This window comes from Eucyclogobius newberryi, unplaced genomic scaffold (assembly GCF_026437365.1).
Source record: "Eucyclogobius newberryi isolate DKJ021-1_F unplaced genomic scaffold, fEucNew1.0.hap1 SCAF_22, whole genome shotgun sequence".
NCBI classification, from domain to species: domain Eukaryota; kingdom Metazoa; phylum Chordata; class Actinopteri; order Gobiiformes; family Gobiidae; genus Eucyclogobius; species Eucyclogobius newberryi.
Genome location: NW_027315857.1, coordinates 11800920 through 11815956, shown reverse-complemented (window position 1 = coordinate 11815956; position 15037 = coordinate 11800920). Strand labels below are relative to the sequence as shown.

General features: G+C 42.7%; 1 protein-coding gene across 3 annotated transcripts; it reads left to right on the top strand.

The window, feature by feature from the left end:
* The first annotated feature begins 1305 nt into the window (after positions 1 to 1305).
* Positions 1306 to 14216, top strand: nat16 (N-acetyltransferase 16). 3 transcript variants are annotated; one of them, XM_072459313.1, is made up of 6 exons: positions 1373 to 1554; positions 5250 to 5392; positions 7835 to 8060; positions 9746 to 9970; positions 10086 to 10429; positions 11002 to 14216. In XM_072459313.1, the coding sequence occupies exons 3-6, from the start codon at positions 7839 to 7841 to the stop codon at positions 11228 to 11230; spliced, it is 1020 nt and encodes a 339-aa protein (XP_072315414.1). In that variant the 5' UTR covers positions 1373 to 1554; positions 5250 to 5392; positions 7835 to 7838; the 3' UTR covers positions 11231 to 14216. The 3 variants fall into 3 exon arrangements, with proteins under 3 accessions (XP_072315417.1, XP_072315414.1, XP_072315416.1); XM_072459315.1 differs by lacking the exon at positions 1373 to 1554 and adding an exon at positions 4989 to 5096; XM_072459316.1 differs by lacking the exon at positions 5250 to 5392 and having other exon boundaries at positions 1306 to 1554.
* The last annotated feature ends 821 nt before the right edge of the window (positions 14217 to 15037 follow it).

Below are 15037 nucleotides of genomic sequence, written 5' to 3'. Positions count from 1 at the left end.
GTGAGTGCTGATGCTGCTGCTGGTGGTGTGTGAGTGCTGATGCTGCTGCTGGTGGTGGTGTGTGAGTGCTGATGCTGCTGCTGCTGCTGGTGGTGTGTGAGTGCTGATGCTGCTGCTGGTGGTGTGTGAGTGCTGATGCTGCTGCTGGTGGTGTGTGAGTGCTGATGCTGCTGCTGCTGGTGGTGTGTGAGTGCTGATGCTGCTGCTGCTGGTGTGTGAGTGCTGATGCTGCTGCTGGTGGTGGTGTGTGAGTGCTGATGCTGCTGCTGCTGGTGGTGTGTGAGTGCTGATGCTGCTGCTGCTGGTGGTGTGTGAGTGCTGATGCTGCTGCTGGTGGTGGTGTGTGAGTGCTGATGCTGCTGCTGGTGGTGGTGTGTGAGTGCTGATGCTGCTGCTGGTGGTGGTGTGTGAGTGCTGATGCTGCTGCTGGTGGTGGTGTGTGAGTGCTGATGCTGCTGCTGGTGGTGGTGTGTGAGTGCTGATGCTGCTGCTGGTGGTGGTGTGTGAGTGCTGATGCTGCTGCTGGTGGTGTGTGAGTGCTGATGCTGCTGGTGGTGGTGTGTGAGTGCTGATGCTGCTGCTGGTGGTGTGTGAGTGCTGATGCTGCTGCTGGTGGTGGTGTGTGAGTGCTGATGCTGCTGCTGGTGGTGTGTGAGTGCTGATGCTGCTGCTGCTGGTGGTGTGTGAGTGCTGATGCTGCTGCTGCTGGTGTGTGAGTGCTGATGCTGCTGCTGCTGGTGGTGTGTGAGTGCGGATGCTGCTGCTGGTGGTGGTGTGTGAGTGCTGATGCTGCTGCTGGTGGTGGTGTGTGAGTGCTGATGCTGCTGCTGCTGGTGGTGTGTGAGTGCTGATGCTGCTGCTGCTGGTGGTGTGAGTGCTGATGCTGCTGCTGCTGGTGGTGTGTGAGTGCTGATGCTGCTGCTGCTGCTGCTGGTGGTGTGTGAGTGCGGATGCTGCTGCTGGTGGTGGTGTGTGAGTGCTGATGCTGCTGCTGCTGGTGGTGTGTGAGTGCTGATGCTGCTGCTGCTGGTGGTGTGTGAGTGCTGATGCTGCTGCTGGTGGTGGTGTGTGAGTGCTGATGCTGCTGCTGGTGGTGGTGTGTGAGTGCTGATGCTGCTGCTGGTGGTGTGTGAGTGCTGATGCTGCTGCTGGTGGTGGTGTGTGAGTGCTGATGCTGCTGCTGGTGGTGTGTGAGTGCTGATGCTGCTGCTGCTGCTGGTGGTGTGTGAGTGCGGATGCTGCTGCTGCTGGTGGTGTGACAGTGCTGTGCTTCTGCTCTGCAGCTTTGTAACATCAAACCTGGCGTGAGAAGGAGGCGGTGCTTCTGGGGTGCGCGCCTCTCACGTTTCTAAACCGGCCTTTCTCCCTTCTCCCTCTCTCTCTGCCTTTATCCATTCATCCACCTCCAGCTCCTCCACCGCCGACACAAGAAGCAGCAGCAGCATCCAGGAAGAAAAGCACCATCACCTCCAACTTCTTGCCTGTAGCTACACTTCCATTCTCCGGGCACCGCAAGGACACGACTCCCCCCTCCTCCACCCGTCCTCTCCTGCGGTAAGGGTTGCGGCAGAGCGGGCACAGCCGGTCCCGGTGAGCCGCTGCGGTCGGTTAGATAATACCGGGAGGAAAATTACCAGCAGCATACGCGTGTGACCGTTTTTGGGGGGGTCGTTCTCGTGACGCAACATTGTTTAATTTATCCGCATTCAGATTGTGTTTGGTTAAAGTGCGTCAGTTGGTGAAGTAGACGTTTTTGGGCCTTCTTATAATGGTTTCTCGTGTGTTGGATGGATAGATGGTGACTTATGACGACACGCCGCGGATGAATAGCCCAGCTGAATCCCCCGAAAAAGCATTGACAGCCCCCATTTCGCTCCCGACACTGGCGTTTTGCGGTAGAAGTCAAGATGTCAGACGCACGGCGAATCTAGAGCGATACAGCACGTTTGGGAATATTTAGGTCGTACTGATGGTAAATGGGCTGCAGATCTATATAGTTAATTTCTTTACTGCCCCATATGCCCACATTGGTCACACAAGAAAAGCTGCAGTAGCGGTTTGGCCAATTTAACCTTGCAAACGGCGATGTGCAATTAAATTTGGACTAGTTTGCATTTTTCAAATTTTGGACTTGAAGTCCTAAATTCGTTGATGGACATTTTGTGTGCTTCTTGGGTCAAAAGGAAAACAGTAATAGATTAGATTCAGATTTAGGATATAATACCTATCCTAAATAAATGCTAATAATAATTTAATAATAATAATATATATATACACACACACACACACACATACACACACACACACACACACACACATTTAGGCTACTGCAGTGGTTAGGCTTTACAGTGAAGAGGCCTGAATCCCGCTATGTTTTGTGTAGGTCCCTAGTCCAAAAATGTAGTGGGTGGAGCTATGAAGGTACAAGGGTAATTTACATTTTACTCAAGCTCAATATGATTTTTTAGCCAATGTACCAAATAGGCCGCGTGACCTCAGTCAATATTTACCATGAGAGGTGTTAGTGATTTCACTTTATATATATTGTACTTAAAATAAAGTCTGCTGAATCCTGTCTCTCTTACAATGCTGGATCAAGTTTTTGTGCAGAAAGTAGCTTGTTTTGTGCAAGTGAGGCATGCAGCTGTTGTGTATTTTCAGATGTATGACCTCCTCAGAGGTTCTGGGGGCTGAGCGTCCTACATGTGCTCAGAATATCCCCTCTGGATCAGGACTCTTACGATGAATAAGAAAAATCCTTCACTGGAGTCAGTCAGTTTGCAGTTTCAGTTACATAACATTTTAATTATTCAGAAAAATAATTGGGTGAGGCTATGGATAAACAATACAAAATGGGGAGCACCAGAATAATGTATGAAAAATAAAAGTTTAGTGTGCTGTGTGCTGTTCCTGCTCCTTTGATTGAATACGCAGTAGCATTTGCCACAAACACAGTTTATCTTCTTCGACAAAACCAAATCCAAATGCAAGAATCGTTGCTGCAAAAAGTAGTTAATTTGGCACTGGGAATTGTCTTAGATATAGCTTACTTTGTCATTTGACATTTAAAAAGTCAAAGTTAGCTAGAACTACGTAGACACATTTTAATAACTGGATTTATGATACGTGTAATTCAAATGCATCTCTCTACTCCATTCGGATCATATTAGTGTGGATAAGGCTGTGACCATTGTGACTTCTTACATAAGAGTATGCCGAGCTATCCCTCACAACTGATTGAAGAACAGATTGACGCTATGTGCCCAGTGCACCGTGAATCACATCCGCACTGCTCCCATTTGTGCAGTGTTAGGGGTCCTGGATGTACAGGCTGCTGCTGCAGTGCAGGGTTGGAGCTGAGGGCCACAGACCCAGTGGAGAGGTGGTGGGGGTGGGGGCTGCTGACTGTATGGGGGACGGGATGTACGGATAATAGGACTGGACAGATGGACACAGGATAGGAACAGGAGCATAGGGCAGCACAGTGTAAAACAGAAATACTGCTAATATGAAGGAAATCTACTTTTCTTTAATCATCACCAAAACCAGGACAGCATTTCAAATGTTCAAAAAGGTCTGCATTGCACAATGTCATTTGGTAGATTTTTTTATTTTACTTCATCGTGAAAGCTCTTAAATCCGTAAGTAAGTTTGAACAAATGTGCAATTTCAAATGCTAAAGTTAATGTTGTTTTGTAAAAAAAAAAGAAAAAAAATCGTCCTAACCCCCAAATGAAGTTTTTGCATACAGTGTAAAGCTGCAGAGGCACACACTGTGCTGTGCTGCGTTACCTTTGCTCCATCATTGTATGGCATGTATAATTCCCCTCCTCCACGGGCCCCACCCCCACCAACAGCAACACTGGCAAGGCCACCAAGACAGGGCCTCATCACTTTTATTACAGCTACTCACTGTAGACGTCATATCTGCTGTGTTATTGTATTACAAATACATATCAAACAGAACATACTCCTGCATATTTAAGAGGTTAAGAATTTGAGCTGCTTCAAAATTTGTCTTGAAAAAAGTCTTCCACCAATTTCTCACCAAACCAAAAGTGGTTATGACAGCAGTAAATGATCGCAGAGTGTCTTCAATGTATAGATCAAACCTGTGTTTGTAATTCTGTTTATGTTTTTAATTTGTATTCATCTGTATTACATTGTTGATTGGTACAAAGCCGTGGTAAAATATTAAAAGGCCACAGATCTCTTTAGGTATATCTTTAGTCATATCATTGGCTGCTTTTACTCTGTGGACTAAAAGTCCAACATGAGGGTAAATTGAAGTATTTTCTGACTTTCTCTATCAACATTTGTGGGTCTGACCCTAACCCTTGTGTAGAGAAGAATGTAGCTGAGATTATTTCTAAAAAGTTCAACATTAGCAATAGCAGGTGTTAAATAGATATATTCTTCTTTGCTATTAACTAAATTTTAATTGAGACAATGGTCAGCTTGGGTCTTTTTAATGGGGAGGTCCACAGCCAATCCTCTGTCAGTAAAAGCGTGTGGTTCAGACTTTAGAAATTTTAAATTTTTTGTTTTATATAGCAATTACTAAAATTATTTCTTGTTTATCTTCAGGAAATTTTGCCTAAAAGTCAATTTTATTTGTTTTTAATAAGACAAAAAGCGTGATCGACCAATACGAGGGTACATTTGTTTGGCTCAGGGTGAGCCCTGTGGTTGGCATGGGCAGGTGACCTCACATTTTGGACCAATGTCTCTATCTTTTTCAGTCTGACTCAATTACTTAATGTTTGTTAACGTTTCTACAATAACTTATGGAATTGTTCTGTTCAAATCAAATCAAAATTTCTGTGTTTTATTTTGTGTGATTATGTTCATTATAATACACAGTTGGTTTGAAAAAATCTTTAGATCCATTAACTTCTCTTCAACCAAGCCAACAAAATATGAATGTATGAAATGGGTATTTCTGAAAAATGTTTTAATAAAATCCAAATGACTTTTCCCTATCTTGCCTTGGATATCAGTGCTCCTCCAGTGACTGTGGTGGATACCATCTTCATGTATGCCTAAGGTGTCTGTAATGACTGTAAACCATGTTACAAGGTCTCAGCGGTGCTCATGTGAGTATGTTCATAAATGCAGAAAGCCCAAAACAACAGTACAGTGATGAGCTGTGATGTGATTATGTGGCAACAAGCACAGAATGATTTTTGGATATTTACCAACTAATCATTTTCTGGTGCCTCTGTGTCAATGGTTTGTCTCATGTATAGGCCGGACCAGTTCAATGCTAATGTGTTTGCATCAGCCTGGAGCCCACAGGCACGAAGCCATGGACCTGACCATCCGCCCCAGAGACATGATTGAATTTGGTGTGGACGTCACATGACCAGCGGGAGGCGTTGCTGAGGACATGGTGTGTTCCTTTTTCCTGCTGCTCCACATCTCTTCTTTACACTATGCTGGGTGTCTGTGGCAGACAGGGCAGAGCTGGCAGCACACTTCAACAAGCTCGACAGGTGCATGCAGCTTCTGGCTATTTCACTAAACTCACGCTTTTCACTTGCACTTAGAGGAGCAGGACAGCCTGTAACTGGGACGCAAAGCTGTTGGACATAGAATATGGACCAAGGACAATCATTATCAGGTTCTCTGATTTGCACAGCTCAAATAAAATCCATAATGTGCTTGTTGCAATCCTGAGCAGTCTGCGGCTGGACTGGTGGTAAAAGTGTTGTCCTGAGCAAACCCTCTGGTGCTGTGAACTGAACCAACCTGTGGAAATCCCCAAAGCCGTTGGCTGCTGCTGTGTCTGATGGCATCTGAACCGTCTTTACAAATGTGCCAGATTCCAGCGTGTTTGGAGTGCGCTGCCAGCTGAAGAGAGGAAGGAAGAAGAATGAATGAATGGATGGATGTGTGAGAGAGGACGAGTCGAAAACAAACTAGCATAGCTCTCATTGGCAGCAGCTGAGTGGGCTGGCAGGCCTGCACCAGCCCCAAAGCTCAATGGAAAAGTACCAGTGTCCCTGTGAGGTCCGGCCGACCAGACAGTGTTTTCACTGCAAAGGCCCCACGCTCACATGGCTCTCTCATAGATTATTGGGACATGTGGAGCATTTCTCTGGGCCCCCCTGGCTGATTCCATTAAAAGTGCACCCATAATCAACAGGACACTCAATATGCATGGCACACCAAGTTGGTTTGACTGTGGTACATGAGTTCACCAAATGTCTTCTAAAGACAGGATGAAAAAATATGTTAGCATATTGTTAGCCGCCATGCTACTGTCCCCATCCCAGTGTCAATGAAGTGTATATTTGTGTTACAGATAATCTGTACCAAAAAGGTCTTTTGTACACTTTTTTGTTTTCATGAAGGGTTTTTGAGCTCTCCTCTGCGGCAAATATTATTATGCTCATTGCTTTAGTTGTCTCACATCATTCTGACCTTCATTAACTGTCCTCTGTCACACTAGCCATCTGTTGACATCCATCTGTCTTCAGTCTTCTAAATTTGTTCACTATAGGACCGTTTCTCGAGTTGCACATGTCACTATAGTCTCAGTTAGTTAGTTTCAAAATTCATACTATCAAACACATTAGCTCATGTGGAGATGAGATATAAAAGATTTTGTCATGTAAAAGTGTACAATAATGCTAATGGGAGCACATAACGGAAATACATCCTCTTTGTCAAACTACATATTGTGATTTCTGTTGCCATTCCCCTCATTTATTCATTCATTTGTTTATTTACAGTTATCATCTCATCAGTTGTTTCTTGCATGTTTTTATTTTGTTTCTGACATTGCTGTGTGTCTGGTAAGGATTGTCTCATTCGGCACTAAAGCCAGTCTAAGACTGGAGAGGGGTTTAGCACTTGAAAGGTTTCTTTTAGTCAGACATGAGGCGTTTGAGGACCTTATTAAGCCTCTGATGATGAGGGAGTTAATACACCCTTTAAAGCAGGTCCAGTAACTCCTCTGTCTGACTCAAAGAAACAAGAGTGAAGTTGGAACACTGACCAGTGGCATGTGCGATACAAACTGTATATGACCTCATGTGTGCACTGAGGATTTGAGATGGGCCTAGTTAATATTTTTGGTTTCATTTATGTTCCCTTTTCTGTTGTCACATACACGCCACAAAACTGTCATTTACTATTTATTTAGAAGGGGACCAAATCTTGTATTTCTTTTTGTATTATTGTGCAATTGATTGCAATGGTCTGCAGCATATGCATAAAATACAATGAGGGAAAAATAAAATTTGTTCACATTTTATCCAAGATCGTAGCCCAATGAGCCCAAACTCAAGAGGGTCTAACTGTCTAGTGGTTGTGGCCATAACTGGCCTGTGTTAAAACATGTGTTATTCTGTATCATAGTAACACTACACTTGTTTGTCATTTACACACATAGCACAACAATACTGTATTAGCAATTTGACATTACATGGATTGTGTATTAATTATCCAAACCTTTAAGGAAAATTACAGTAAAAGTTTTTGTGAATGTGTTTGATTGTCCAGGCCCTAAAGAGTCTTGTATTGACAGCAGTGTCCACACAGGGATCATGACTGTGACCATTGTGACTGCACAACTGTACAGCTGACTCCCTCCTGTTTCTTGATCTCTCTTTGTGACATGAACTATTAAATATGTGCACCTGCTGTAAGAAATGGATTCATGTGTTCCATACGAATAGAGTCTACTGAATCATGAGCCAAACCATTGACAAATGTGTAATGACTCAAAGAAAGCAGGTTTTCCGTGCAAATGGGTGGGTCATTTGTCCCGCTCATCGCTGCAGAGTGAGTATGTGTAATGACCACATTGTGCTTTATATCCCATCAGTTGGATGAAGATGAAGATTGACACCAGCCTGAGCATGCCGCAGCTGCCCGAGACGCTGTCTCACGCCGGGCTGCAGTTCACTGTAGCCACTGAGGAGGACTTTGACGACATCATGGCCATGAGTCAGGACATCTATGGAGGCCTGGACTACTTGCCCACCCGTTACTCCAGCTGGCTGCAGGAAACCAACCGCATCGTCATTCTGGCTCGCAAGCACGGAAAAGTGGTGAGTCACCTGCACCAGACAGATAGCATTACAGGCAGGCAGCTTCGCCCTTTGATCACCTCCAGGATCTTTGTCAAAGACGTACCTGAGAAGGACATACAAGGCCATGGATGATATTCATACCTCTCTAAGCTCAGACCTGCTGAGGGTTCAGAGTTCTAGGTGAACTGGTGACTGAGATCAAATAACATTTCTACACAGAAATAAAGTATAGATCTAACTTAGCCTTACAAGATACAAGTCAGCATAACGTTTGATATCAAACTTGATCACCATTTTATTTCTAAGAATAGGCCTTTGTTCAGATTATAAGTGCACCGATATCAGGATCAATATCGGCTCCGATACTGGAAAATGTAATGAATCGTTAAAAGTTGTATGGACGAGTCTTATTTCCTCGTGGCGTGGACTGCCGATTAGTCCTGCCACGTATCAATCATAAAACGCACCTACCGCTCACCTGCAGCCGCGTCAGGCTCGTCCCACATTTCCGCGTGTCTAAGCGCATTGATCTATCATAATATAGTTCCCTCAGTGTACGGGGCAAAATGAAGACGGAGAAAGACAGTTCGAGCTGACTCAGAATTAGACTGAAATCTACGGGAGACGAGAGATGCGATGCGATCCGCCGCGCTAATAAACAAACGCACGTGTGTGTTGTATCAGTCCGCACGGGGGAGTGCGCATGCGCACTTACGCCTGCGTTCTCAAATTGCCGAAAAATCGTCCATTGCGCCTTTAATAAAGATTTTTTTACCGACTCCAATAAGTGAAAATACATTCACATAGATTCAGTTGCTGTGTTTATTTCTAATCCATTCAGTTCCATTTGATCACTGCAAACAAGCAGCGCTGCCACTGACTTTTGACTTCTTCTCAGTGAATATATTAACATGTCACATTCAGTTTTATTATTGGTCAGTATTTCAAGACGTCATAAAGCATCCTAGGCATTATTAGCAACTGCTAAATGAAGTGTTCTAGGTCAAAGTTCATAGGTTACACCAAAGAAGCTCCATTACACCGCAGAGGTTATACCTCTTGAATAACCCAAACGGTCTGTATTGAGTTACATACAGTACTAAAATTGGACAGAATTATGATTAGCTTTATTTTCAGCAGTTTTGTTGTTACAGACAGCCTGGAAATGAACAATGAATTGACATAAATTAATAAATACAACATAAATAGTTAGAGTTAAAAAAGGCCTATTAGTAATAATAATATGCACAGGGTGCACGGTGGCAAAGGCGGTTAGCGCTCTTGCCTCGCAAGCTGGAGATCATGAGTTCCGGACCAGACCAACATCACATGATCTCTCTGGGTGGAGTCTGCATGTTCTCCCCGTGTTACCGTGGGTTCTCCGGCTTCCTCCCACCGTCCAAAGACATGTGCTAGGTAAAATTGCCAACTCTAAATTGGCCCAATGGACAGGTGTTGAAAATGAGCATATTCTGCTATATCACTTAAAACATTGCATCTGGTTCGTCCAATGTAAATGCTAGTGATGAAATAGGCGATGTCTCAGTGACAATAGGATTTTGCTGTAAACTGCAGCATTAAATTTTGCATTTGCACATGACCACTAGATGGCCCTGTTGTTCTCAGAACAAGATCATTTTTACAGTAACAGAAGAGAACTCAGTGACACATAATCATAATTACTGTGTGTTTCCCTGTGACAGATTGCTCTGGAGTCTGTGTGTGTAATCGATGGTGGGGAGACGGTGCTGGTGGAGGGGCTGCGAGTGGCCCCACAGGAACGTGGCAAAGGGGTGGCTGGAGTCCTACTGCGGTTCTGCTCGGAGCTGGTCAAATCCAGGTTCCCTGAAGTGAAAGTGACACGTCTGACCCGGGACGACCAGCTGGGCCCCAAAGACTATCAGAAGTACCGCATCATCACTAAGCAGGTCAGCCTCTTTCCCAGTCATACACCACTACACATGGTAATAATAAATGTGTCACTCACAATAAACCAGGAGGTGATTAGCACAAACATGGTTGCTGACATGGTGATCCCCATAGGGGATCCTTCTGGTGCGCTTCAGGGCGGAGGAGCTGAAGCAGCGTCTGTCAGAGCTGGGCTTTGGAGAAGATCTGCACTACCCTGTGATCAGCTCCTCTCAGCGGGCTGCCCCTCTGCGCCTGGACCACAACACCATCCAGCGCCTGTTTCTGGGTACAGACCTGATGCACCCAGTCCTGCCTAATGCCACCATCATCCAGGACTGGCAGCCCTTTAAGCTCCTCTCCAGTAACATGGCCATCTTGCTCAAGAAGGACATCGACTGGATGGTGGACGACCTGAGCAACCCTAGTGTGGCCAGTCTGTGCACCTTCCCCTTCAACGTGCCCATCGGAGACGACTGGTAACTCGTCCTGTTTACACCCTAGGAGCAGGAGTCAGGGCTCACATTTATTATACAAGTGTATATAAATGTTGCCTAGGTGCCAGGGCCAGTTCACATAAAGCAGCTATTTCCATCTTGGCGCTCCAGAAAGTCACCAATTCATTCACCAATATGACTGTACACTTAATAGCAAGAATTAATTTATTTCAAAAGCACTTGACAAGCATCTCAAAGCAATAGCTATTCAATTCATTCATTCACTCCCCACATTCACAGGGGGAAAGCTAAACCTGCCCTGGATACATCAACAGCATGTGGTAGTCAAAGCTGTTGTCAAACTGCCACCGCCAAGCTGCTGAGGCCAATAGAAGCCTTTCAAGCTGCCGAAAGGTTACGTAAGAGTAACCAACACTGTCCTGGTAAATTAAAGAAATATGTGTGTACCATTTCTTCCACAGTAAACATGTCCCTATTTCAAATCCACTTTAACTTCCATTTTTCTACTCATATATCCAAAACCAAACCGACTCATCACTGTAAATACTTTGACGATTCCTAGATGTACTATATAAATGATTGCGTGTGTGCAGGTACTACCTGAACATTGACATGTTTGGCAAAGACGTGGGCCTGGTGCGGCAGCAGTTCCTGGGTCACCTCCTACGACACACGTCTGCTCTGAAGGGTCATGTCATGTGTCAGATGTTCCTGGAGCCGCAGCTGTGGGAGAGCATGGCTCACCTCTGCCAGCACACTCTGGGCGTGGAGCTGGTCAAGGAGTACAGGGAGCAGTGTGTGGTGGAGGCTGACATGGTTTAGTAGTAGTATCAGTAGTTGTAGTAATAGTAGTAGTACACAAACACAGGCCTCATACGTACATACTATTTACACATAAGTCTTAGAAACTAACACTTGAAGAATCCAGAGAGAACATTCAGTGTTTTAGCTGCGACAGACGTAAGTGACCCTTTGGGAGCTCCTTCATTGCAGAACAGGGTTAAGCCCAGCATTTTAAAAGCTGTTCAGTTCTATTCAAAGTGGCTTCAGAAACCCTCAGAGATATATTATTACTGTTCTAAGTTAATACTCGTACATAAGAATACTCGTTATAGATTTAGATAGTCATACTGTTCACATCACCCTGCTTGGCTCATGTTTGTCGGATAAAAATGTGAAAAATAGTCTTAATGAAGGGGCCATGGAGGGGCTTTACTAAGGGTCATTTACATATGGAATAGCTTACATCTGAACACACATTCTTATGGTTTTCCATTGCCACTGTTGATATCTGATGCTTCCAGTGTTCAGTCTAATTTGTACTTGAAGGAGCAAAAACCCTCATTGGCCTGAGTATGGCCTGTTACACCATTTGGGTTGTGTGTCTTTGGATTGTCCTATATGACATGGACCTATAAGTGATGGCTTCAGAGAAGCACTGTCCACCATCCAAAAGCTACAAATCTTTGGTTCAAACGTAACTCCTGGAGAATTTGATTAAACATCAGGCATGTGTTATTGTTGTAAATATGAAAGTGAAATATGTAAACAAGCAGAGTTGGTATTTAAATTCTGCACAACTGTAAAGGCACTTTATTAAAACCTCATGTAACAAGGAAAGCCAACAGTATAGTCCTCAGTCACACATTCCATTCTTAAGAAGATTCATTCCATTACAACATGTCAACTACACGTACTCTGTCACACTATGGCTGACTATCCTTGGTCTATCCCTTATGTCCCTTTTCTTTATTTGTACATAATATGTGTTATCAATTAACATTTTTGTACATTAATGCTTTTAACTTATACTAATGTAAGTGTGATCTAGGCACAAATTTTGTAGACATTGCAAAATCAAACTTGTTATGCTTTTAATATTAGGACTGCTGACTAATTGTAAATACAAACTAAATGTAATGCAATCATGATTAGATTTCAGTACTCAACATTTTTTAAAGTAACACAGCTTCAAGAAATAGCTTCTTGTGACTTTCCTCAAAAGGAGAGTCATTCTTACCTTAAAAATACTAGAGTTAGAAGTGTACATTAAGCACAAGAGGGGCTTTTAACATTTTGTGGGGATATCTCCGACACACTTCGCAGTATTACTGAATATTCAACATATGATGTGCTCATATAGTGGATGTAACCTGACGTGAGCTTGTGAACAGAAGACGGCCTCTTGTCTTGGTTAACGTTTTCACTGTACCTGTATGCAAATCGAAAGATGTAATGTCCCATAATGCCGCAGGGAAACTAACGTAGAGCAGGACCTTGTTTCTAACCAAAGAGAGCGTCTAAGTTAGTCCATAAAAATTGGTTTATTTTTGGATTTTTAGAACCAACTGGCCAGAAATTAGTGTAACACCAATCCAAAAAGAAACTTGTAACAATTAGCTAATAGGGCTAGAATATAGAGTTTGAAGTTGATTGCCTTTTATTGATAACAATGACAAGTGCCCATGCAGTTACACGTTACACAGCACACGGAATACAGCCCCCACTTCAAATACATCCTCTGGCAACTAACTACTAGTCTAAATATTGACATATCTATTACAATATTGGTTTAGTGTTGTTTTTGTTCTTCAGACTCAAAATCACTGATGCTGCTGCAGTCCAAAAGTACAGTATAAAAAGGCCCTCTTATCGGGATACACTATTTAAATTAAACCAATGTTCCACTTTGTATTACCGTCATGTCTGTTCTCTTGTCACAGTGAGCTGGTCACGTACTGTTTGTTACTGACCCACTGCAGAGGACGTATTTGATTACTGGGCCATTATAAAACACACATTCCACATCTATCTAATCCCAGGGTCAACTTTCTCAGATGTTGAAGGACATTGAAAACCTCATATAAACAAAACAAAACAAAATGCACAACATTTTCAAATTTGGTTTGTGGGACCTCAGCTTTGAAAAGACGTGCCAAATGTTCTGAATGCTCTTGTGTTATTTTCTACCCGGTCACAGGGGCCAATCCTCTAAAATTCTATGTTTTCTGTAACATTTTCTAGGATTTAATTACAATAAAACTACACAATTAGCCTATTTAAAGTGCTTATTGGCAGGCTTTTACATGCATTTACAGGCAATTTATAGTTCTGATCCCAATGCATGCGCAGTCTGAATACAGAAGTATAACTGAATGTTCAAAATGAGCAAATGTCCCTTTAAGTCATGGTCTTTGTGGATCAATTTATCTGAATGAGAGCACCAGAAAACACCTGGGAAAAGGGTAACACAAAAGCAACAGCAACAACCAACCAACTGTAAAAAAAAAAAAACATTACAAAACACTACAATGAGTATCCTAGTGTTATCCCCATTGATGTGACACTAGTGGAAAATAAACTGAAGTAAGATTGATTCTGAGAAATGCAGCATGCACTTTAGTTGTCTTTGGCAATAATATATGAGCTAACATCCTCTGATAATAACCAATGTTTTATGAAATAACTCCTCGTAACATAATGGGTGTTTCAAAAATGAATTATTAGTTAGTTTGCAACAGTAGTTTTTGATGCATTACTAATCGCATTTTGTGGGAACTTGTATTCAACCTTTTTCATTAACAACTACAGTGCCAGTAAACAGCTGAGTAAGAACATGCTGTACAACTTAGATAAGAGTTGGTAGAATAGTCTCTAAAGACATGCCTATTTTAATATGCACCTCTGTGTCCATTCAGTGTTATTGTGTGTAACCTCTTCATTACTGTTAGTGTCCCGAGCCTCCAGTTGGAGCAGTGTGAACAAAACCTTTCTGCTCCTTCAGTGTTCAGTAAAGATATAAACAAGCCTTTGTCCACTTTGTTCTTTTTCTGGTTGAAATGTTGATTTAAAGTGCACATGATGGTAGATTCACTTCATCTAACACACTTTTATTAGGTATTATTAGTTGTGACTGCTTAAAAATAGGCAACAACAACACAACTTGATCGATGTATGTATGTTTGCTTGTTTGTTTGTTTATTTATTTATTTGTTGGTGGTTTTAAGATTTTAGAATATACATTTCTCAATTTTCATTAGAAATATCCAAAAGGTATAACTTCACACATGTTAAACCTGATCATTTCTTCAAGACCTTTTGAATTTAGTATATTACAACAAAAATCTGCATTTTAACAAGTAATTTTAGCTGCCCCATATCTGTAAATATTATTGGCCTCCATAGAAGCTGGTGATGTCATCTGAAACCGTGCAGTTTGGGGTATTTAGTTTGATCATGTTTATATAGATTTATTATCTAAGTTTTATTTATTCAAGTTTTACAGGCAAAAAAACATTTCTGGACTGATGATAATCTCCTCTCAGTCTTGGTTGGGCCGCTGGATGTGATCTGCCAAAGTGAAGTAACAGAGGAGCCTTGATCGGATCGTTCTGCCCGTCACTGAATTGATAACTGACATTCGAAGAGAGTAAACATTAAACTGTTGTATTTTATAAATTGACCCTTCACTGATTTATAGTTTGCTATTATTATCTAGAGTTAGGGTGACCAGATAAAAAACAATTAAATGTGGGACAGCTCTGTTAAAATGGGACGAAGCATAATGAGGGACATCTTGCTGATCTTAAAATCTCACATGCCAATCTTTAATAGACCTTTGTGTATGTT

Bases quoted from the DNA above. Each gene is read 5' to 3' on its own strand.
- nat16 (XM_072459316.1), top strand. From the start codon at position 7,839: ATGAAGATGAAGATTGACACCAGCCTGAGCATGCCGCAGCTGCCCGAG. The intron at 8,061-9,745 runs GTGAGTCACCTG...TCCCTGTGACAG, and splicing joins CTCGCAAGCACGGAAAAGTG to ATTGCTCTGGAGTCTGTGTG. The intron at 10,430-11,001 runs GTAACTCGTCCT...GCGTGTGTGCAG, and splicing joins GTGCCCATCGGAGACGACTG to GTACTACCTGAACATTGACA.